This window comes from Clupea harengus, chromosome 26 (assembly GCF_900700415.2).
Source record: "Clupea harengus chromosome 26, Ch_v2.0.2, whole genome shotgun sequence".
NCBI lineage: Eukaryota > Metazoa > Chordata > Actinopteri > Clupeiformes > Clupeidae > Clupea > Clupea harengus.
In genome coordinates, this window is record NC_045177.1 from 8,552,656 (window position 1) to 8,575,586 (window position 22,931).

The 22,931-nt window shown below is 41.9% G+C and overlaps 2 protein-coding genes across 2 annotated transcripts; both read right to left on the reverse strand.

The window, feature by feature from the left end:
• LOC105907374 (mitochondrial sodium/calcium exchanger protein) lies at positions 1-12,642 on the reverse strand. Its single transcript, XM_031563609.2, has 15 exons — positions 12,169-12,642; positions 11,605-11,757; positions 10,872-10,924; positions 9,635-9,692; positions 9,167-9,272; positions 8,575-8,742; positions 7,670-7,777; positions 7,350-7,406; positions 6,544-6,674; positions 5,286-5,427; positions 4,247-4,368; positions 3,475-3,628; positions 2,874-2,954; positions 2,444-2,508; positions 1-2,079 (listed from the first exon to the last, which is right to left on the reverse strand). The coding sequence occupies exons 1-15, from the start codon at positions 12,340-12,342 to the stop codon at positions 1,882-1,884; spliced, it is 1,770 nt and encodes a 589-aa protein (XP_031419469.1). The 5' UTR covers positions 12,343-12,642; the 3' UTR covers positions 1-1,881.
• A 113-nt stretch (positions 12,643-12,755) lies between these two features.
• LOC105907375 (acyl-CoA dehydrogenase family member 11-like) lies at positions 12,756-22,400 on the reverse strand. Its single transcript, XM_031563608.2, has 15 exons — positions 22,228-22,400; positions 19,709-19,988; positions 19,240-19,463; positions 18,916-19,015; positions 18,647-18,764; positions 18,241-18,383; positions 17,227-17,376; positions 15,682-15,776; positions 15,482-15,581; positions 15,106-15,246; positions 14,694-14,786; positions 14,456-14,563; positions 13,981-14,152; positions 13,665-13,731; positions 12,756-13,364 (listed from the first exon to the last, which is right to left on the reverse strand). Exons 2-15 carry the CDS (start codon positions 19,967-19,969, stop codon positions 13,247-13,249), a joined length of 1,890 nt encoding a protein of 629 aa, XP_031419468.1. The 5' UTR covers positions 19,970-19,988; positions 22,228-22,400; the 3' UTR covers positions 12,756-13,246.
• Between the last annotated feature and the right edge of the window lie 531 nt (positions 22,401-22,931).

Consider the following 22,931-nt stretch of genomic DNA (forward strand, 5'->3'; position numbering starts at 1 on the left):
TTTTATTAATAAAGCTTTTTAATTTATTTGACAACAATATTGCATGTGTTCTTTTTCCATATTTTGCACACTTGTTACAAGTTATGACATAGACCGACACCATCCCATCTTCACCCTGGAGATCAAGAGCACTACAATAGCCCACACACAGACTTCTTAGCCAGCATTCACGTTCTTCATTGAATAAAAACTCTATAATTCACAATGGTTTTACAGGAGGGACAAACCCAACACACACACACACTTCTACTATTTTACACTCTGGGTCATCTATACTCTACTTGTGCTCTTTTATTTCCGTTGTTGTCTGCAAGGACAATGTCATGAAAGACCTGATGATCCAGATGGACAGACCGGTGAGACAGGCTTTTTGTGTTTCTGGGCACCAGAAATTGCCTATTGCCTTGAGGAAGCATTTCTAACTGTATCAATAACTTGATATGTGGACATGTGTTATATTTTTTCAGAGTCCATCTAAGGTGATCTCCAGGCATCTCCAGGTACTTTTCTCTCTGTTTCCCAGGGCTGCACTCTTTTCTGTGGCCTTCCTTGAATGATGTTTAACTTTGTGACATTGAAGATTTACATGAATCATTTCTTCTGACACTGTAGGCCTATGGCTTTTTAGGTTTTTGTACATACTTATTTCATACATTCAAAGACTGGGTACTTATTTTTCCTCAGGATAATTCTGAAAGCATACCTCAACACATTGCAGAGTGTGACCTGCAAGAGGACCGGGTTAAAAACACAGAACTCAACAAACGGGAGAAAGCCCTTCAACAGGCTGAGAAGAAGGCACCGAAGTCAGAGAAGAAAAGAAGAGTTGGGATTTTCAAAAGGATGAGATTATTCTTCCAAAAAAGGAGCAATTAAAATCTGGGGAAAAAGGACTTGGAAAAGTCAAATCAGAGTGGATGAAAATGATTGTAATCACGCGGTGAAGTGTTCAACTGTGTTTTAATACCATCAATACAAATGTTGAATTGAGATTTTACATCCCTTGTGTTTAACTACATGTTTTACATACAACTCTTCCTGACCTTTGAAGATGGTGGTGAAGATCAGTGACCCTTCAAAGATAGTACAGTACTTGCATAGAGCTTCATTCTTTTTCTACGTAAGACAAATCACCATTTATGTATTCTAGCCCAACAGGACAGACTGACGATGCATCCATTGTTCAAGCAGTGCTTAAGAAAATGTTCCCATATTTGCTCAGATCACTTCTCGTGGAATAATGTCTGCATGGCCCAATGTCCTGCAATAGGCATGACTCGATGGCATTCTAATGTGCTTGTGGTTGATTTATTGGTGTTGTAACCTACTCACCTTTTTTAGATCAAAAACAACAAAAATAAACAAAACAAACCCTAATTGAAAATGCCACAGATTATCAAAACATTGTTTCCACTAGAAATGCTAATGCTAATTCACATATACACCCTTTAGTCAAAGGATGAACATGTGTGGCTCTCATTTGAGGATGTCAAATAAACGGAACATGTTGTGTAGAGGATGTGGGGCTGAAAAGGCTATCCATCACCTCCGAAGCATTACTGGCACAAAACAGACGATACCCACGCAGAGCCAAGAACATTCTGTTCATCCCATCACACATTCATGTGGGAGCCTTAAATAAGACACATTTCTTTCCTCCATGGACTGCACATTCACAAAATCACAAATAATAAAAAGAAATGTGTAATGCAACAGAACACATCCACCTGTTGTGGACTTCTCAATTATACTGGAGGGGTGGAACACACTGCCTGTGGACAGTTAACAACCAGCAGATTGTCTGTTGCATCGCTGCTTCAGTTCTGTGATCATCACAGTGCAGATGTTCCTTCACCATCCTGGTCAGTCCCTCAAAGAGCATCACAGCGCCCCCAAGTGGATCTTCCCAAACTCGGTGAGGAGGGCCACCAGGAGGAAGATGAAGTAGAAGACGATGAGGAAGATGCCGTAGGCGCGGGTGAGATGGAAGCACTGCAGTGGGATGAGCACGAATGACAGAACCAGACTGAGCCCCAGAGCACCGGACAGGATCCAACACAGAAGACCCTCTGGTTCCAGCTGGGGAGAGGAGAGGAGAAGAGAAAAGAAAAGAAAAAAAAAGAGAGAGGAAGAGAGATTAGCCTCTGATTCTCATGCTATGTGATGCGATGTATTGAATGGACATGAATTCTAACAAAAACATACATTCACTGATTCTAAAGATATACGACATGCTTGTTTTTAAGACCGTTAGAGATCCCTTGATTGTACATGACGCGTTCGGTTCTATTTCAGTTAGTGTCTCTTTGAAGAAACAAAAGAACGAGTGCGATAATACAAAACACAGATCAGAACTGGGACATGATGACCACTGAAGATATTTAAAGACATCAGAGCTCCCATCAAGGCTAAGGCCTCTGAACAGGGGAGGCAGGGGACCTACCGTCACTATGTGATTACCACCGAACATCTGCAGCAAGCAGCCCAGACCTATACCAAACAACATGTCTGAAAGAGGCCGAGTTAATGGCAAATACACAAACAGTAATAGAAATAGAATAGCAATAGAAAAGCCTTTATTGTCATTGTATTCGCAAAAAACGAAATTCGGAGAAAAACCTCCAAAGAGGCGAAATGTCATGGTAAAGATCAATTCAAATCTTTGAACAAAATCTCAAGCCTCGTGAAGGTAACAGCGCCATCTGAGGGCCATCTGTCTGATCAGCTGCCTTATGCATTCTAACAATGGGCCACTCAGAGACAGCTGAACTGAAAGTGTCTGCGGTCGTTTCCTTCATGGGCCAAAAACATGCTGATTCGTGGCAACCGTTTGACTCGTGATCCAGGCCACTTCCCTGAGAGAGAAAGGATACTGAAGAGGATTCCTCCGAAACAGGCGGATATGGCCATGCGGGGATAACCCTGACGGGCTATCGTAATGTCCGAGACTAAATCTGTGGAAGCACACAAGACCTGATTGACTAGTTTGAAATGCACATCATTCCTGTATCATTGCAGTCAGGTTCATACTCTCAGTTATAACACTCAATACATTATCAGTCTATTTTTTATCAATACGTGGTGACAGTCACTTAAATGTCCACTTATGGAGTAGTTTTGTACACTTCTATGAAAGGCAGTAGATAACCTGATCATCTCTAGCTCGTGTTCAAGGCTCCAGAAAATCTGCTTTGTTACAAGAATAACTGTCATAATGTTAAGAAAATGTTTGGTGACGCCAGAGAACTGATACCATTGGCTCACAGTGATACACGTGACCCAAACGAAGGCTCCTCAGCCATTAAGGCTTCTGTCAATGGGAAACCTGGAAAGGTTGCAATCTCCCCCTTTTAGAACATCCCTGCTCCTACTACCATATGAATCTCATCCACTGCATAATTGTATCCTTATGTTAAGCGTGCGTGTGTATGTGATTGAGTGAGAGAGAGTGAGAGAGTGAGAGTGTATTCTCACCTCCGATGCTGTTGCCCCAGGCCAGCAGTGTGAGGCCCAGCACCGTGTTGCTGAGGCTGAAGACGATCCCCAGCATGTGCAGCACACTCACCACCTCAGAGGCTGCCGTGTTGATCCACAGAGCGCTCACCACAAACCCCAGCAGGGAAAACAGCTGACGGAGGGCACACATGTTACAGTCCATTAACAGGTAAACAGCTGACGGACGGCAGACACATGCTACAGTCCATTAACAGGTAAACAGCTGACGGACGGCAGACACATTTTAGTGTCCATAAACAGGTAAAGAGACACACTGACTAAGGAAGATATTTAAGAATTGTATGAAGTACTTTCTGGGTTTGTTTTTATTGGCTAGTTTCTATATAAAATGCTATAATTCAATTAAATCCTTTAGCAGTTAGCAGTTAATGAACAAACCAATACAAATCATTAAACCGTCAACAATATACTAGCGATTCACCTACATGTCCACAGATTTGAAACAAAGTCAAATACAGATTGTTTTGGGAGATTAATAGATTAGTGGGTGAACTGCTGATCCAGCTTCATCAAGTCTGGTATCCCATAAAGTAGTATTTCTCAGATGGCCAAATAATTGTGCTGAGCACCCGCCTAAAACTGGACCACACACATGGGTACCAAGAGCCGGATTTGGTTTTGCTCTGTATTCTTGATTTGTTGAATACCCCTCTAAGCCCAAACTAATTATTGACCTAATACAGAACGTTCAACACTCAAACAGTGTAGAAACAAACTACCAAATACTTACAAAGTGGTACTCCGGCGGATGCTCATTGGTGGTGCTGCAGAAGACGATAGCAGCCAAGAAAACGCCAAAAAGCACCACCAGTGCCCAGACAGGAAACTCACCCTCGATTAGGTACAGGCCATCTGGAAACATTAAAATACTTTATGAAGAATTTTCAATAGTGTGTGCGAACTGTTCATGTTAATTGTTGGGTTTAAAGAAGGTAAGAAACCAAGAATGAAAACACCTCTATGAAGACATGATATAATTTTGCATTAGAGTTTTGGGATCAGTAAAATCTAGAATCAACATAAAACAGATTTACTGAGAAAATGTATAACTTTACCCTTGCATATGAAATATTCTGTGGCTCTAATAACTTTCAGAAATACTGTTGGCACAAGGTAAGGCCATCAGTCTTTTGGACAGAAATGAGGTCAGCTTAAAATGGAGTACAGTCACACCACCCGAGAGGGCACATTCTTTAAGTGATAAGTAGTCATAATCTACTTGGGCATGTCTGGGGTGTTTGAAATTAGAAAGCAAACGCAGTCGTGTTTCTAGATCATGTGTGAGATTAGTCTTTGATTAGGGTAGTGCATTTCTCCCCAATTTCCATAATACGTTCTGCATGTCTTAAAGTTGTATCGTTAGTTCAAATGGTGGCCCTCCATTGAAAACTTGTCATAAACAAATCAATGAAACAATTATGGTAGTTAGATTGAGCCACTAGCAAGACCTTTACGAGGAGCCACCAGACAACAGCTGCATTCCATCTGAAACAAGGCTACTGTGACAACAATGCTGTCTAAAAAGCTCTTAGCAGCAAAAGAGCAGCTATTTGGAATTAAATTAATTATTATCAGAGCAACGGCACAAAAAAGGCAACAAACAATTAGAAACCTGCCAGTCTGCCAAGAATGTACCCACAAGGATGGCCACAATGAAACATGGATCCACGCACACGCACACACACACACACACACACACACACACACACACACACACACAGACACAGACACAGACACAGACACAGACACACACACGTGTGCAAACTCACATTGTCCTGAATTAAAGGTGAGAACACACACGAGAGGGCCAGTGATGAGGTGGAGGCAGTTGAGGGGTCTGTTCCAGTTGTGGTCCTCCTTGTCTGGGTCCACTACAGGCACAGTGAGGAGCAGCAGCACCTCCAGAGGCATCTGTTGGGACAGATACAAATCAGATTTAAAAATCAATACAGTGTTGTAGCAAGATATATACGTGTGTTTACGTGTTATATATATATTATATAAATAAGAGAGAGAGAGAGATTTCTTTTTTGGCACATATGTCTACCCTGATAACATTGTTCAAGTCTACAAAACGGCACAAGACCGAATTTTTCTCGTGTCACAGCGGGAAATTGGATCGTTAGTCAGAGTCGAGATCTGGTCCCTCTACTCTAAAGGGAACATACATACATTTACAAAATGCAGAGACACTGGAAATAAACTGTGAAAACTACTAAAGAAAAGGCTAAAGGCTTTTTTTTTTTTAAGGCAAACATGGGCTTTGTTGCTTTACCGGTGAAAAATGGAACAGGTTTTCCTCTATGCGTTTGCAGTTCGTTGAAGTTGAACGAGAGAGGGACATCTAACGGGGAGGACTGGTAATGATAGCATTTTGTAATGTGACAGGCTACGCTTAACCATTGTGAAATGTGAAAATCCCAGACAATTCATGGTAGCCTAAGAGTTTGATTCAAAAGTGATTAAAGAAAAAAAAGCTATTGCACACCCGTCATCATGATTCATTCTATCAAGTCATTGTCCAAACAAGATTGATTTGTGTGCTTGCAGTTACCATTAATACAGATCATCATGCTCAGAGAAGGCATTATCTCATAATTATCTCATACCAGAACTGCGCATGTGATACAGGTAGGTCTCGCAACTTTCAGCTATTCTGGATGGCAACAACTAACAAAGAATCCATTCATTTGAGCTCATAGCCACATAGACAGCAATCACAAATAGGAATGCAACTCTACTTGTAATCAGTATTGTTAAGAGGCCTGACATGAGGCCAACTCTTCTACCGGAATGGAAGACAGGCCCCCTGACAAGGAAGTTGAATGCCTTAACTGTTAGCATTGGGGAATAAAGCCAACTGTTAGCATTGGGGAATAAAGCCAACTGTTAGCATTGGGGAATAAAGCCAACTGTTAGCATTGGGGCACAAAGCCAACTGTTAGCATTGGGGAATAAAGCCAACTGTTAGCATTGTGGCACAAAGCCAACACAACGCAGCCCAGCACACAGCCAGCGGACGCCTACCTTCACCAGCTTCAAGACCCTCCAGGTCCAGGGTTTCCTCCTCCACCTCCTGCTGTCCACGGGCCTCAGAGAGCCCAGGAGGATCTGGCTGGTGGAGAGTGTGTGGGGGAGCAGAGGCTGGTACTCCTCATCTGTGATACCAGAGCAAAAAGAAATACAGAAAATTAGCAGAAGGGATTTGGACAACATGGAAAAAGCCAACACTTTAATCAAACAAATAATGCAATGGATCAATGGATCAGAATTCTGGCAATTCATCTGGCAGATTTCGGTATTTTGAGTTGCCAGGAGTAAGAATGAGATGCTCTCGGTTCAAATGTTGCAAAAAGTAAAGCCCCAACTTTGCATCATTTCAAAAAGTAGCTGGTTCCTTTAAAAAAACTGTTAAACTGATTCCTCATTTTAGGACTGACACTGAACTGAAAGTGAATTTTATTAAAAATACATGAACTACATAAGGTCTAGCTGATGATGGCTGTGTCTCCAAGTTCCTCCTTGGAACTCCTGCAATGCTGTAAAGTTCTGAAATTCTCTTACTTTGACCCTTGGCTGACCCAAATCCTTTCCACTTAACATAATACACTGATGTCCTACATGAGGAAAATGCTGCATTCACCTTTTTCCAGATTAATGCCCACTCTTTTATTAAAAAAAAAAAAAAAAAAAAAAAAAAAGTACAATTTATGTAATTTCCTTCCCTTCCCTTGAATGTAATGCTAGTTTGAAATGCAGCCAGCTACAATATGACGGTATCCACGGTGATCCAAGAGAACACACACATACACTTACACACACGTCATGCTTACCATATGTCTGTATGCTCTTGTTGAGACTCTCACTGTATTCACCGCTAGTCAGCAAATCTGCCGGGTAAAGACAAATAAGCGGAATCTTTTGTCATCTACAGGCAGTGGGACAATCATCAGCAGCAGGTAACTTAACCATTAAATATAATTTAGAAACTTTGAAAATCAATCTACTAAAACAACCGAGTTCTCATGCCAGTAGCAACATTTGTATTTAGTAGCTAAATTCTATCTCACTTTTTACTATGAAATTAACATGATCTTATTCAAGGCTTGGCAGCAATGCATTTACTGTGACACAAATAATTGATTCGTTTTACCTGGTGTTTGTACTGGGGTTGGCCCATTGATGGAGCGCTTCCGGTAGTTATAGATATAGGCGCTCACCAGGACAGCGGCAACATACACCATATACAGGCCTATGTACCCTATATCACAAAAGAACAGTCACCATATATAGGCCTATGTACCCTATCACACATCAGAACAGTCACCATATACAGGCCTATGTACCCTATATCACAAAAGAACAGTCACCATATACAGGCCTATGTACCCTATATCACAAAAAAACAGTCACCATATACAGGCCTATGTACCCTATATCACAAAAAAACAGTCACCATATACAGGCCTATGTATCCTATATCACAAAAGAACCGTCACTCAGTGACTCATTGTGTCTTCATGGCTTTTAATATCTCAGTTGCTGTCACTAACGGTCATGGATATGAATGTCACTAATGGCTATGGTTCACATAGACCTAACAATTCCAACAATGAAAGTTATTGAATAAACCAAAAATGTATCATTTTCAGTGATTTAGGACCTGAAATACAAGCGTTGCTGATCGCACCTACACATTGGTACCATGAGGTGCCATGGTAACCATATTGCCTTATAACGCTACCAAGCACTGTGACGAACCATGACTTAATTGAAAGTTGGAAGAGCTTTTGACGGTTCGTAGAGTGCATGCAAGGCTGTTTTATTCAGCCCTGTGCCATGTGAAGTTCAGCAATATGTACTGTGATCTTCAGACTATTCAAGACTTCTGTCTCACAGTGAGGTTAACATGTGTATTATTTCCCATTTGAGATCATAAGGCCATTACATTACATGCCATTGAATCCAGCTAATATTACAGAGTAAACACACACAAACACACACACACACACACACACACACACACACACACATCAGTTAATGCACTGCGTCACCCACCTAGTGCCTCTGCCAAGGCTATATGCCCTTTGTAGAGAATGGTGAAAGTCCAGAACACAGCTGCCATGTAGAAAATCATGTCCCTCAGAAAGGGTCGGGAGGCCAGGGTGAAGGGCTTGACCAAAGCCACGCTGCCAGCCACAACAGTCGTCACAAAGATCCCAGCACCTACAAGACAAGAGTTACTATGCATGTGGGGAGTGTGTGTGTGTGTGTGTGTGTGTGTGTGTGTGTGTGTGTGTACAGTGGTCACAAAGATCCCAGCACCTACAAGACAAGAGTTACTATGCATGTGGGGAGTGTGTGTGTGTGTGTGTGTGTGTATGTGTGTGTGTGTGCGTGTACAGTGGTCACAAAGATCCCAGCACCTACAAGACAAGAGTTACTATGCATGTGGGGAGTCGCTACTGCCTATAATAAATGTTTAGTGGTAGCACATATTAAATCATATACAAATCCTGTTCATCATCAAGTGCATGAAATAAGATGCCTTACTGTATCAACTACACCAGATTCCATTCATTTCCAGTGTATAGCATTAGGGGAAATCTGAATGAGAATACAAAGAGTGACATTAACAGTGAGAACCCACCAAAAAGGGCCCCGATGGCCAGTCCAGCGGTGTGGGGCCTGGAGAAGGCAGCCATAGCGCTGAACACATCAGGGGCTCCGTTCCCCAGAGCCAGAAAGGTCACGCCCTGAACACGAGGTCAAGGAGCACAACTGTATGAGGACGTTAAACCACTGCATTGCAACATGAACTTTATAGCACTTTATTTAACTTTATTTAACATTATTATTGTTGCACTACCTCCATTCTTATTTATTATTTTGCTCATACTGGTACTATCTGTCCTTGTATTGTTGTTCTGTGTTGTCTTGTTGTTCTATTTGTGATGCTATAGCCTGCATGGAGAATACCAAAAAAAATTCCTAGTATCTGTATACATGGCGAAATAAAGTTTAATTGAATTGAATTCTATTAGAAAGCGTGCACATTTCACTGCAATATGCATGTTCATTTAAGGGGCTTGGACATCTCCTGTGCTCCGAAGGATACAGCGACGTTGTGAGTCAGCCCTAGGATGGAGGAAATGGCCGACAGGTTTGGGCAGAAGCTGTGGAGAAAGACAAAGGAAGAAGAACATTAAAAAAAAAAAATCACAGAGTATATGGCTCCATCTTCAATCAGTAATACAGAGCAGCTCAGGTCCAACAACTAGGAGTAGATCATAATATAAAGCCACTGCTAGCTAAACAAGCTTGACAAATCTGATACATTTAGTATTACTCATATCAGTTCAGACAACTTCTGCTTCCGCAGGCTCAACTTCATTTACAGAAAGCAGTTGCAAAACTGATGGGGCTGAATAGATGCTCCCTTTTTGGCAATAATGTGATGGTCATATAAACAGCATTTATTTCCTATACCAGAGCTAACCAAGTGCAAAGCACATAATGTGAAAACAAAAACCTGCAGCTCTGAAGTGCAAACTACAAACACACAAAAAGAAAAAACACAAACAAACAAAGACTTGAGAACCTGAGGCGCAGATGTAACACACAAAAACGAAAACCTGCAGCGCTGAAGTGCAAAACAAAAAAAAAAACCTGAACACTCCTGAGGTACAAATGTAGCAAAGAAATGGAAATACGTCCTCAGCTGCTCCTCAGGCCTGCAGGCTTTTGTTTCTGTATGCTGTACCTGCACTTCAGGCCTGCAGGCTTTTGTTTTCACGTTGGGTACTCCAGTGCCAACACAGAAAACTGCTTTGACCAGAACCTGAACTGAAGGCTTTTGTTACAGTACGCTCTGTCCCTTATCTGTGTTAAAAGAGGAAATCCAACAGATCTTCCTGTTTGAACATTGACACGCACAGCAATTTAATGCAAAACCACACAATGTCATCTGCTTTCACTTCATCATCACGTGACGCAGCGCTAGAAAGTGCCCCGTATGGGTTCTCACATCTACAATAAAATAAAGCGCAAATGCACAATTCTTATCAGCATGCTAGCTGGACAGTAAACTTTACAGCAGTAAGGTGACTGAAACCCTCATGTGACTGTGTACTATCAGTGAAGTCACCTAAGCACGTGAGCTCAACTGAAAAGGTACACCCCCCCCCCCCCCCCCCCACCCTCTCCTCTCAAAAACAAATACTAAAGGTGCTCGGGGCAGGACTGGTAGAGGGAAGCAGTCACATGCCACGGCCTGTTCACCACAGGATGGTGTAACTAAACACTAAGAACACAGAGAAAGAAGATGACAGTTTGAAAGAAACCACAAAACTAACAATTTGGAGGCAGCAAGTCCAAGTGCCAGGAACAAGAAGAGGAGCCATACAGCCTGTAGTGAGACAAGAGGAGAGAGACCGGTTTCAGTGTTAACCTTTGACCTCAAATGAACAGCAAGAACAAAGAAGTAGTATTTGTCCAAAGGATTTGTTCTAAAGGCCAGACAGTATAAATAAGGCATGCAAATCCAGTCGCTCTTTAGAGTCTACATTTTAAATTAATAATAATATTACAGATCCAACTCAAGTAATAGTGAAGACAATATAATTAATCAGTATCGTCTGGTAAACATGTTACACATGAAATGGTTTACAACATCATCAAACCACAAGTGCATAATACGATCCATATGGGATACATTTGGGGACACAATGTGACCATTTCCCTAAAACCTCTCCTGAGCAGATGCCCAACCCAGTGACCACTGATGTGCAAGCTACTACTTGCTTTGCCATTTCACCAACAGACACAGAGAGTAATTATTAATGGAAACATTATTAATTAACTAGAGCACTATTAGCCTACTGATGCTTGTCGGCATGATTTATATCTATACAACATTTAATAAACTAGCTTTCATATGAATCCATCTAAGTGTTGACTGCCTGACGGCTGAAATGTATTTCCAGACCACTGAATAACTATTTCATACACAAATACGCCCTGGTCTTTAATCCTCATTACAGATGCAACTATGAAAATTATTCCACTACATGTGGGTGTAGGTCTTACATAGAGAGTGATGGCCAGGGGCAGGAGTTGAGGAGAAAACCGGCAGAAGGCGAGGCGTGGGTAGTTGATGAAGCCGCTCTCTTGGTTACAGTCGGAGGTGTTCTTGACAAACTCGCAGCGCTGGCTGACACTCAGGTTCATAACATCACTGCACTGTTAACACAGATGGCCGAAGTTTAAGAGACTCGAAATCTTAAGAAAATACGAGGGGTTTAGGTCAATACATGGCGTTATATTGTGAGCCCAACATAATTGTGTTACCATACCAACTTATTTCACCTGAACAGCAGTTATGTTACCGTGGGTTTCCACTTTAATGTTTGCAAAGGAAATTTCCTCCATAAAAACAACGGTGTTTGGTACCTGAATTGCTACACCTGGATCATTGGGCACATATTTGCCAGACTGGAACATATTGTGCTATTAGGCGACCAACTTCAATACATTGCGCAATTGCACCCTAGGTGTGTAAACACAGTCTCCTGATTTTCGTAGGAGCGACACCCGAAAAACACAAATCAATGTGATGTTCACATAAGAAACATTAAAAACCTTTCTACTCACTTCGTCAGCGGCTCCCTTCAGAATTCCTACGAAAGGTTGCGTTCCCGTGAAGCTCACATTGTTCCATACAAGCTGAGACGACGTCCTTCCCAGCTCACTCGACTCGAAACAGGCAACATGGTGTGAACCACTCAAGGCAACGACTAAAAACGACGTTAAGATCATATGATTCATGATTTAAGTCGTTTCGAGTGCTGTTGGTGCCCATAACACTCACTGTCTTCAGTAACCAGTTCATCCCACTAACACTACTACGGAACAGAGTGGACATGGAATTGAATGCATCTTTCAAGAGAAAACAAAGACATACAATTAAAACCAACTGCAAGAAACGTAGACCTCAGTATTGCACCCAGCTCAACTCGCTGAAGAGTGTTTACATGGCAAGTACTGCACTTGTTTAGCATTCTCGCATAGGAAGTAGCGCCCTCTCCGCGTCACTTCAGCCACTTCCTAAATCGTCATGTTGACTGCCCATTTCTTAAAGCTAAATAAAGCCCTTTTATATTCAGTGTGAAACGGTAAACCGTCGTATTTGCAGCACATACATTTAATACAAAAAATAAAAGTACGCATCTTTAATTATGTAAATATTTAAATGAATGATCACATAGGTAACGAGTTTATTTGTTTACAGTTATTTTGTACACATATTTTCAAGGCATAGTTATTATGATTAATAAAATGCTAGTTATATACATTATATATTAACATTTTTTTCAGACAACAACATTAAAATGATCCCTGACAAGCGACAGCAATACATAATCAAATCCATTGACTGTTGTGTGCTCAAAGTTATTGATTGCAAGTCAAAGTTACCAACAAACAACATACCACCACTTTGGTCATGTTGTCTATGCAGAAAAAACAACAACTTCGCTTGTGGTTATACTTAACAAGCCTTCAGGGTATTTCAGTCACAAACAGCTATTGCCAGGGCAATGTCCACTAGAATACCCTAAGCACTTCTTGAAGCTTTCTAAAAGGCACATTCCAAAGCTGCACTCTGAGAATTCCACCCAGATAAGAGCACCCCACATCTCCTTGCTCAGCAAGTCAGCAAGTCAACAAGTCCTCATGTTTCCAGGCTGCTGCCCTCATAGACCAGGGCTGAATCCATTGCTTTAGTCTTTGGGTCATAGTTGCTTCTGGCATCCTTTGTAACTACTGGACACAGATCCTGTTCACACCATCTGTAATTTAGACAGGCACCATTAACTCTGGGTTGAAATGATGTTTGTAAATTAAGCAAGTTGTACAGTTTGTATCTTAAAACAACAATGAAAAGACTATTAATATAGGAGGGAAATTCTCAGTAAAATCACAAAAACAATGAAGTAGTTATATCCAAATGACATCACGCATCAACAACAATCTCTGTTGAATGCTTCTCACTGCATATATTATTATCTATCTATGTCAGTATTGATAAGGGGGAAGCTTTCGGTCTGAGGAGGTGATGAAACACATTGCTCTTTGCACTGTGACCTTACCTTAAGGCAGCATAAACATCAGCCTGAGATGCTCCATCCCAGCAGGCATGGTTTATAAGCAGCGCACCTGAGAGCGGTACAGAGGAGGCAATGATGGTTAGATCTCAGATCTGTGAGGAAGCACATTTTTTCATCCCGACTTTTACATAAGTTGAAATTGCACAAATTGCATTCTACAAAGACCAATTTTACAGCATTTACTGTGATATTTTGGAATGATGTGTGTTCAAGCGAAGAGTTTTAGTATCAGGGCACACACTCATTTATTGGATTTTATTCCACACGTAGCTTTGTCTCAACCAATTGACTTCCATACCCATATAGACGCGTGCCAGGGTGTAGGCCAGATCTCGAGCTGCCATCTCCATGACGGCGGGCGGTCTTTGGACAGCTGAGCGCATGAACTGCTCAAGGGTGGAGAGGGCGCTGTTCACTGCCCCCACAGCAGGCCGGAGGGCATGATCAGCTCCAACACCTAATGTCTTCATCTTCAAGGGAAGAAAAGGTTTTATTTTTCAACAAGGGCTACCACCAATCCTCTTGTGATAAGTATCACTGACATTATGAGGATAACAGTTAGCATACTGGAGACCATTTCTATAAAGACATGGTACTTATGATACACATTATACACTTGTATTACGTCATGTAAAGTGCAAGACAGAGCAGAGAAACTGGGCAAATCAGTGAGATTGTAAGTTTCAAAATGGCCCAAAGTCTGATAACATGCCTTGCCTTGTGACCTTAAATTGCAACACAATGACTGAAGTGCTCGGGCTCATCCTACATACCTTCACGTCAGCGAAAAATGAGTCCAAAACTTGCCCCGAGGTCTTTGAGATGCAGCGGAGCACATCCAGGGCCAAAATGTTAGTAGTTCCCTCCCAGATACTTAAGACCTGAAGGAGAAATGAGATGTATGTTTTAAACCCTAATGGAGGGGGTGAATGTGTTTCAAACCCTAATGGAGGGGGTGAATGTCAGTCCACGTGAAAGGCGTTTAATGAACTGTGTGTTCCTCAGGTCTACCTGTGCATCCCTTAGCATTCTGGGTAATCCTGTGTCTTCAATGTATCCTTGACCCCCAAAACACTCCAAACCCTCAGAGACCACAGCCACAGCCTGAAAAGCAGAATAGTTATGGGAAAAGGACATTACAGAGGAGACAATGCTTTTTCATATAGAAGAATGTTGTCATTTGTTTTCAGACAGAGCCCACTCTTGTATGATATAAAAAATAGCAAAACATTTGGACTGCAAAACCAGAAAACTCAAGAGTTATGATTTCAGATCTCAATGACTATATGTGTGTTTCTTCACACCACCCGTAGATACTATGTTGTTATTGCATTATTGTTATTTAACCTGTAAAAGACTACATGCACAATAGTATTAATGTACACACAGCAATGGGTGTGAAGAGATGTCTCCTGGGACTTGCCTGTTTCCCTGTGTAGAGTTTGGCCACGGTGGTGAGCAGACGGAGCAGATGAAGCTCCATGTCCGAGGCGACCCCACCCTCCTCCCTCCCCAGCAGCCGGCACACCTCCATCAGGAGCAGGAAGGCAGCGCGCGTCTCCACCTGCAGGACACACAGGCAGGCAGGGGGAGTTACACCGGAGAGAGTTTCTTCTCTACAGTAATTAAATGGTTGCATTAGGAGTACAATAACTAAGGATTCTTTTGAGGAGATGAAATGTGGAGCGAAAGACACAGATAACTTGATCAAAAAGCTTTTTACTGGACAAAATACGTTCACCAAAATGCCCATTTCTGGCACATTAGCTATTCTGGAAGGCTTGGACAGTTAAACTCACCTCCATCCTAGCCATAGTTTGCACATGTAAAGGATGGTCCTTCAAGAACTTTCCGAAGACAAACCGTTTGGTCGCATACTCTCTGCTCAATTGAACCATCCTGAAGGCCATAAAATTGAGGGCACATATCACTCAGATTGATCTGAAGATTCGTGCAGGTCAGTCAATAACATCAGAAATAAACCGAACAGCATCCATACCTTCTCATTGAGGCCACGGCAGACACTGTGTTGTGGATCCGTGTGAGGGTTAGCATGTTAGCAATGGAGGCCACTCCTCTGCCTTCCTCTGATATCTTGAGGGGAAAATGGCATTTGGCATTAAAGCAACATTATGTAACAACGTTTTGATTTACTTTCTGTAGGCAACTAGTTTTGACATCATCTTCAAATTAATTTCGATCATATGTGGTCCTATGAAATACACCTGCTGTTCCCCTGAGCCATCTGAGATATGCACTATGTAGTTCTGTGTCCTGGCACAGAACACCACACGAAAATGTAAGAAAAGCATGACATCGCTAACTATATTGCCCAAAAAATGTTAGAAAGCTTTTAACGGTGCCCGCCGGGTTGTTAATGGTGTCTGCAAGGTTTTTTGCATGCCTTTTAGGTAGTTAGTTTACCGTTTTTCTCTCTCTCTATAATTCTGCCATATTGTTTTGAAATCATTACAAAACACCACATCGGATGACACATTATAATAACCATTAATAATACCGGGAATCACAATGGCTACATACAGTATGTTACCATCAACCTGAATCCATTTTCTCAGCAGTCTAAGCACAATACTCCACAATAACAAAGCAAAAACAATAACAAAAAACAAAAAACAAAAATAATAATATATATGTATGTGTGTATGTGTATATCCCATTTCCATAATTATTCAGACCCCTCAATCTTCTTGGGAATGATCCTGCAAGCTTGGCACACTTTTGGAAGTTCCTCCCATTCTTCTTGGCAGAATTGTTCGAGCTCTACCAGGTTGGATGGGGAACATCGGTGCACAGCCATTTTCAGGTCTCTCCAGAGATGCTCCATTGGGTCCAGATCCGGACTCTGGCTGGACCACTCCAGGACACAGAGATCTCTCAAAGCCACTCCTGTGTTTTCTTGGTGGAATGCTTCAGGTTGTTGTCTTGTTGAATCATGAACAATCCTGAAAAAGTTTTCACTCTAACGTAAGGACCATCTTTACCGCCCCCCACACACAGGAACTGGACTTTATGTTTGTGACTGAGACTTGGGTTATGGGTCAGGGTTAGTCATGTTCACTGGCTGAGTTTTGGCCATCAGATTGTCAGTTTTATAGTACTGTATAGTGGCCTGATTGTCTCACAGGTTAATGCATAATTCTCTCCTCCTGATGGCTTGGTTTTCTCTCTGACATACACCAGCAACTGTGAGACTTTATTTAGACAGGTGTGTGCCTTTCCTAATTATGCCCAATTAATTCCATTAGGTAGAAGCGTCTCATGGACCACTGATAGAGATAGGATGCACCAGAGCTCAATAGCAAGTGTCATGGCTTAGGGTCTGAAGAGTTATGGAAATGGGATATTTTATTTTTAATAAACAAAGCACTCCAAAAACCTGGTTTTGCTTAGTCATTGTGGAGCATTGTGTGTAGATTGATGAGAATAATGAAATGAATCCGGTTTAAGATAAGTGTGAAACAGAAAATGTGGAAAAGTTGAAAAACTTTTGCGAATGCACCGTAACTCTGCCGTGTGCACTGACCCTGTGTGCTGGTAGGCCATGCAGCAGGACCTCAGCCGTGGGCATCTGGCGTGTGCCCAGCTTGTCCTTTAGCCGCTGGACCTCAATGCCATTGAGGTTCCCCTGCCCATCCCGCACCTCAGCGTAAAACAGAGACAGACCTCCACTGCCCTATGTACAGAGAGGCGGTGGGGAAAGAAATGGCATTTATGAGAGATGTGGAAAGGTGGTAGTCTAGCTGTACAGACCCCTCAATCTTCTTGGGAATGATCCTGCAAGCTTGGCACACTTTTGGAAGTTCCTCTCATTCTTCTTGGCAGAATTGTTCGAGCTCTACCAGGTTGGATGGGGAACATCGGTGCACAGCCATTTTCAGGTCTCTCCAGAGATGCTCCATTGGGTCCAGATCCGGACTCTGGCTGGACCACTCCAGGACACAGAGATCTCTCGAAGCCACTCCTGTGTTTTCTTGGTGGAATGCTTCAGGTTGTTGTCTTGTTGAATCATGAACAATCCTGAAAAAGTTTTCACTCTAACGTAAGGACCATCTTTACCGCCCCCCACACACAGGAACTGGACTTGTTTCTTTCAACATGTTTCTTTTCTTCATTCCTTCCTTTTTTCTTTTCTCTCTCCCCATCTCTCTTTTCTATCTCTCTATCCAGCCAGCCCTGAGCACATGGGTCCCACCTCACCGTTTTTCCTTGCCCCTGGCTCTGGGCTCTGTAAAGCACATTGAGACAATTCCAATGATTATTAGCTCTATAAAAATACATAAAATTGAATTGGGAAGTTCTTCTGACAGTCAAGGTGGCTCTGCAGCTATGGTGTTTGATTCGCTCATTTCTCAATTATTGAGCGATTAACCAACGTGAACTGGATCCACTGTTTTTAACGTGTTGTATACTTTTCATCGTCAGAAAAAGAAACTGACAGCTTGAAGATATTTCAAGCATAAAGTTGATAGAGTTCAAGCATACCACATATATCTTTTCCAAAAAAAAGGACAAATATAATAAACAAAGGCACTCAAACCTGTTTAGTTCGTCCATCTTTGTCCGGTATCCGTGCTAGTGTGAGCGTCATATCCGCATCAGTTGCAGATGTGAACCACTTGAAGCCTTGGAGCTTGTGGGTGCCATCAGCTTGCGGCCAGGCCACTGTCTCAGTCCCACTAGCTGGTGATTAGGACATATTTTTAAGTACTCACAAAAAACAGCAAACATTTTTGAGGCCGGATACCTCACATGGTCAACAGATTGAGTAAATTCATGGTGTAATAACGGCATTGCAGAGTTTTTTCAAGGAAAGTGATGGTGAACACAATGTTTTCAGTGAGTTGTGTTAGCATTCAGCCTGTCCTGTAAGTTTATCTTTATTATTGACGAGACTAAAAATGTAACAGAGCAAGGCTTTAAAAAAAAATTAAATAAACACTTACCAACATCAGAACCCCCCTTGCGCTCCGTCATCCACTGACCCGAGGTCCAAAAACGCTTGGGATCACGGGAGGTCAGTCTCTGAAACGCCTCCTCCACTGACGAGGCTTCGCCTAACGACTAGGTGACATGCATGAATATAAATCATACGATGCAAAATCAATGCAGAAATGGCAGCTAAAGAGCGAATCCCTTTTTTCTTATCAAAATACAGCATTAGCTTTTCTTAGGATACACATCCAGTCCATAGATTTACACCAGAGATTCACACCTTAATTACTTTGGCTGCTCCATCAGTCATAGCAAGAGGGCAGGAGTACAGACCAGCTGAAGGAGCGTAGAGGAAGAGCTTAGACATCTGGTACACGCGGCTGAAAGGAGTTTAGATAAGAAAGATGAGGTTCACTCAGTTGTATCTCCTCAACACAAAGTCATGCACTATAATAAATAAGAGAGGAAGTTGGATGAGGCTGGCAGTGACCTGGGCCGCACAACAAAAGCCATCAGATTTACTAACTTTATCAAAACAGACTACACATTTAATCATTAAAATAGCATTAACGTGTTGATTTTACATAGCACCAGTTGAATTCACCTCCACTCTCCATAGCGTCTCTCATAGCCGGCAGCCACCAGGCCCTCCTCGGCGGAGATCTCCTTCATGCAGGCCCAGGCGGGACAGGTGAGGATGCGGTCCACCCTGCGGCCCCACGCATCGAAGTGCTTCAGGCGAGGAGGGTTCTCCTCACACTCCAGACCCAGAGCATCGACCTCCTGCACAATGCGCTCCCCAAACTTAGTCAAGTCCTCCTCCACGTCCTGAGAAATAAAGTCATTTTAGTGTCCTGACCTGAGAATGGCCAAATATGTACCATGTTGTCTTCATCACAGGTCTAAAAACATTTCCATTAGATGTGTTAAAAGTTCATCGGTAAAACTGCACCGTTCACCAGTGCAGAACAGTGACAGTATCAACGAAATCAGGCAAGTGGTGAAAACATTGAAACAGTCAACTTAAACCTATAATAGTAAAAACTATTCAAATGACCGACTGTCTGACCTACCCGTGAAGGTAAATGTCTCCGCAGGTAATTTCGCAATAAGGCATCTTCTAGGAAGGGGTTCTTTAGGAGAGGCTTGTCTTGAAAGAACGTTCCTATGGATGAGCGTGAGAACACAGGGCCTTCAGGCGACTCCACAGGCTGCTCACGTGAGTCCGTCCAGCTCTGCTGAACTCTACTGCTGCATGAGAGCGACCGACTCAATGGAAACCAGACCCGGTTACTGGTGCTCACGACTTGTTGGCCAAGCCAAAGGAGGGCCATGAGATATTTTGGAGAAAGTCTGTGAAACAATGCAAAAGGGATAACACACACACCCTGATATGTAGTGAAGTCTTTGTCTATTACCTATGAGAGGCTATAGATAATCTTCAAATCACGTGGGGCAGGCCTGTTGTTCTAAATGGCTGCAATGGAAGAATGAACCATGTTCCAAACTTGCATATTTGCGGTGAGTACATTCTTGATTATGTTGTTGCTAAAGTGCTTCGATTAATAGCAACCCTGGCAGAACAAAAGGGGAAACAGGCATTAATGTCCACCCATGGCGGAACTTAACCTTTTTAATGGACAAGGCTTGTTTGTACTCAGGTCTGTTCATTATAAGCTGGTCTATGGGGAAAACACCGAATAGGTGTGTGGCAGTGTTGTGCATGAACGCTTTCAAAAGAACGCGTTCATTTTTACATGTACATATGATGATGATGATAAGATGTTTCATGTTTAGAAACATGTAGTATATGGTAAGATGTTTAATGTTTAGATACATGATGATAAGATGTTTAATGTTTAGATACATGATGATAAGATGTTTAATGTTTAGATACATGTAGTATATGATAAGATGTTTAATGTTTAGATACATGATGATCAGTGTTGTGCATGAACGCGTTCAAAAGAACGCGTTCATTGAACACGTTCATTTTTATGAGAACGATGAACTGAACGCAACTTCATGACAAATAATGAATTTGAACGGTGAACACGTTCATATTATCTGAGGTCTAGCTAGAACATTACGGAATGTTTTCCTTCTAGCCTACTGAGGAAAGACGCAGTCTAAATCGAATGCGTGTACCATGTCGTTGCTCAGTACCTGTCGTTAAATTGCCCAGACAGACCATGTTTTGGTAAATGACCATATTTGGTAATTGCGTTGGTCATGTGACTCCACTTCTCACGGTGCAATGTTTTGATACCGCTACACTGCATATTTAGATGGAGTAGCAGTTAACTTCGGGCATATTTTCACATAATTGAACGTTGCACTTTGTTGAAGTTGTGTGCGTCCATGTACACGTGAGTTTGACTTTGTAGCATACCTTGTCATTATGTGTTTGTTATAGTTTAGCTTTCTCATAATTGTTACGAGCACTGTCACTTAATGAATCTAGCATGATGCACTGTTCGTGAACTCGCTTAGCATAAACTGCTAATGTACAAATACGAGTGTTACAGGGTTTACCTATGCTAACTTTTGAGCGGTCTTTCATTTAGTGTACATACCCTTGTTGATCTGAGATTAAGCCAGTAGCATGGCATTGCTGAAGAGGTTAAATTATTACCTTTAGTTCCCTGTATAATTCATTCTTTAAATGGTAGGCTACTACAGGGCTGTGTATTAATGTATATTTTCTGTTTGTACTTTACTTTCACTCACACACACACACATACAAACATACACCCACCTACAATTGATCCCATTCATTGTTGTTAATGCAATACAAAGAGTGAAGAATCAAACTGAATATCCAAGTCTCCATTCTTTTCCATTCTAATCGGATGACCCTCAGTGATTACACATTTCCCGAACCCCCTCTATAACAGTACCCGTATAATTTCTGCGATACCTAAACCAACTAACTCGACTTCGCCCTACATTACCCATGAATCATCGCACACACATATGTATACCAAACAAGCAACGTATTCCAAGGCAACAGCTCTCGGTGTCAATATAAAAATGGCAAGTGAAAGCGAAAACAGAGACGCAGACTCAGCGAGTAGGCCTACATCCGATCAACCTTATTATTATGTGCGGCATTTTTACACACTGTCTGATAAAGTTTCCGACAGTAAACATCTCACCTTTCTGTGCAAATTATGTCCTCCTGAAAAATTAGCAATAATTTTAAAAAAAAAGAAAGAAAATGAACTGAACTATGAACTAGTTCAGAATTTAAATGGTGAACTATGAACGTGAACGATTCATGTTTACTTGTATGAACTGAACTTTGAACTAGTTCATGAGAGGTGTGAACGTGCACAACACTGGTGTGTGGTCTACACAGGACACTAACCAGCACGGACATGATCAAAATAGAACATGCGGATTTATCCGAGCAGAAATCAGAGCAAAGCATTGCATAGGTTACGGCAGTTGCGGTAATCCACAGGGTGGCAGCAGAATTTCGTAGAAGCCCAATCACTGATGTTGACCACCAAGTGGATACAAGTGGCTAGTTGACAGCAATTTAACAGGCTATCGTAAGGAGTTCACACAGAGTGTGTATACTCACTACCGTAATCAATGGAGCAGCAGCACATGTCCCTTGCTGTAAGGCTGCCTGAATTCACCCTGCATTCCGTACGAAGACATCTGACTGTTCGCCAGTTACAGGCGGGCGAAGTAGGTGAAAGTGTAAGCAAAGAATTGGTGGCAAGTCTATCCCCAGAACGATCAATGGTTGAATGTGCAACATTTGATCGAAAAAACGTGTTGCATGTGTAACTACTACTAGACTATCACCAGGCGTCGCTCAACACATAGAAAACTCCGAAAATATATTTTAAATTGTTGTCTGGTCGCAGGGAAGTGGGGTCCACACATTCATCAATTTCTAACTGACAGGCTATTTTCGTAGACTGAAGCCTTTGAGCTGCTATCATATCTTCAAACCCTTATCTATATTAGCCGAAACAAACCATTTCCAAACTGCATAACTTACCTGCCTGGTCTGTATTTTGTTTATGGTCTAAACTCCTCATTCAGCGCAGAGAAACTTCAGCGTGTCACACTGCCACCACATGGTTAGGAGTGTTTCTACTAGACAACTTGTGTTATTAAAGACTACGTAGATGTTTTATTGAAGAAAATATCGTCAAAAAATATTCCAATATTCATATTAGCTGCATGTTTTGAGGATAATTATTTATCAGTAGTAACTAATGACGCAAGCAAAATTGAATAGGCTATTCCAAAATATGATTGTATAATAACCAAAAT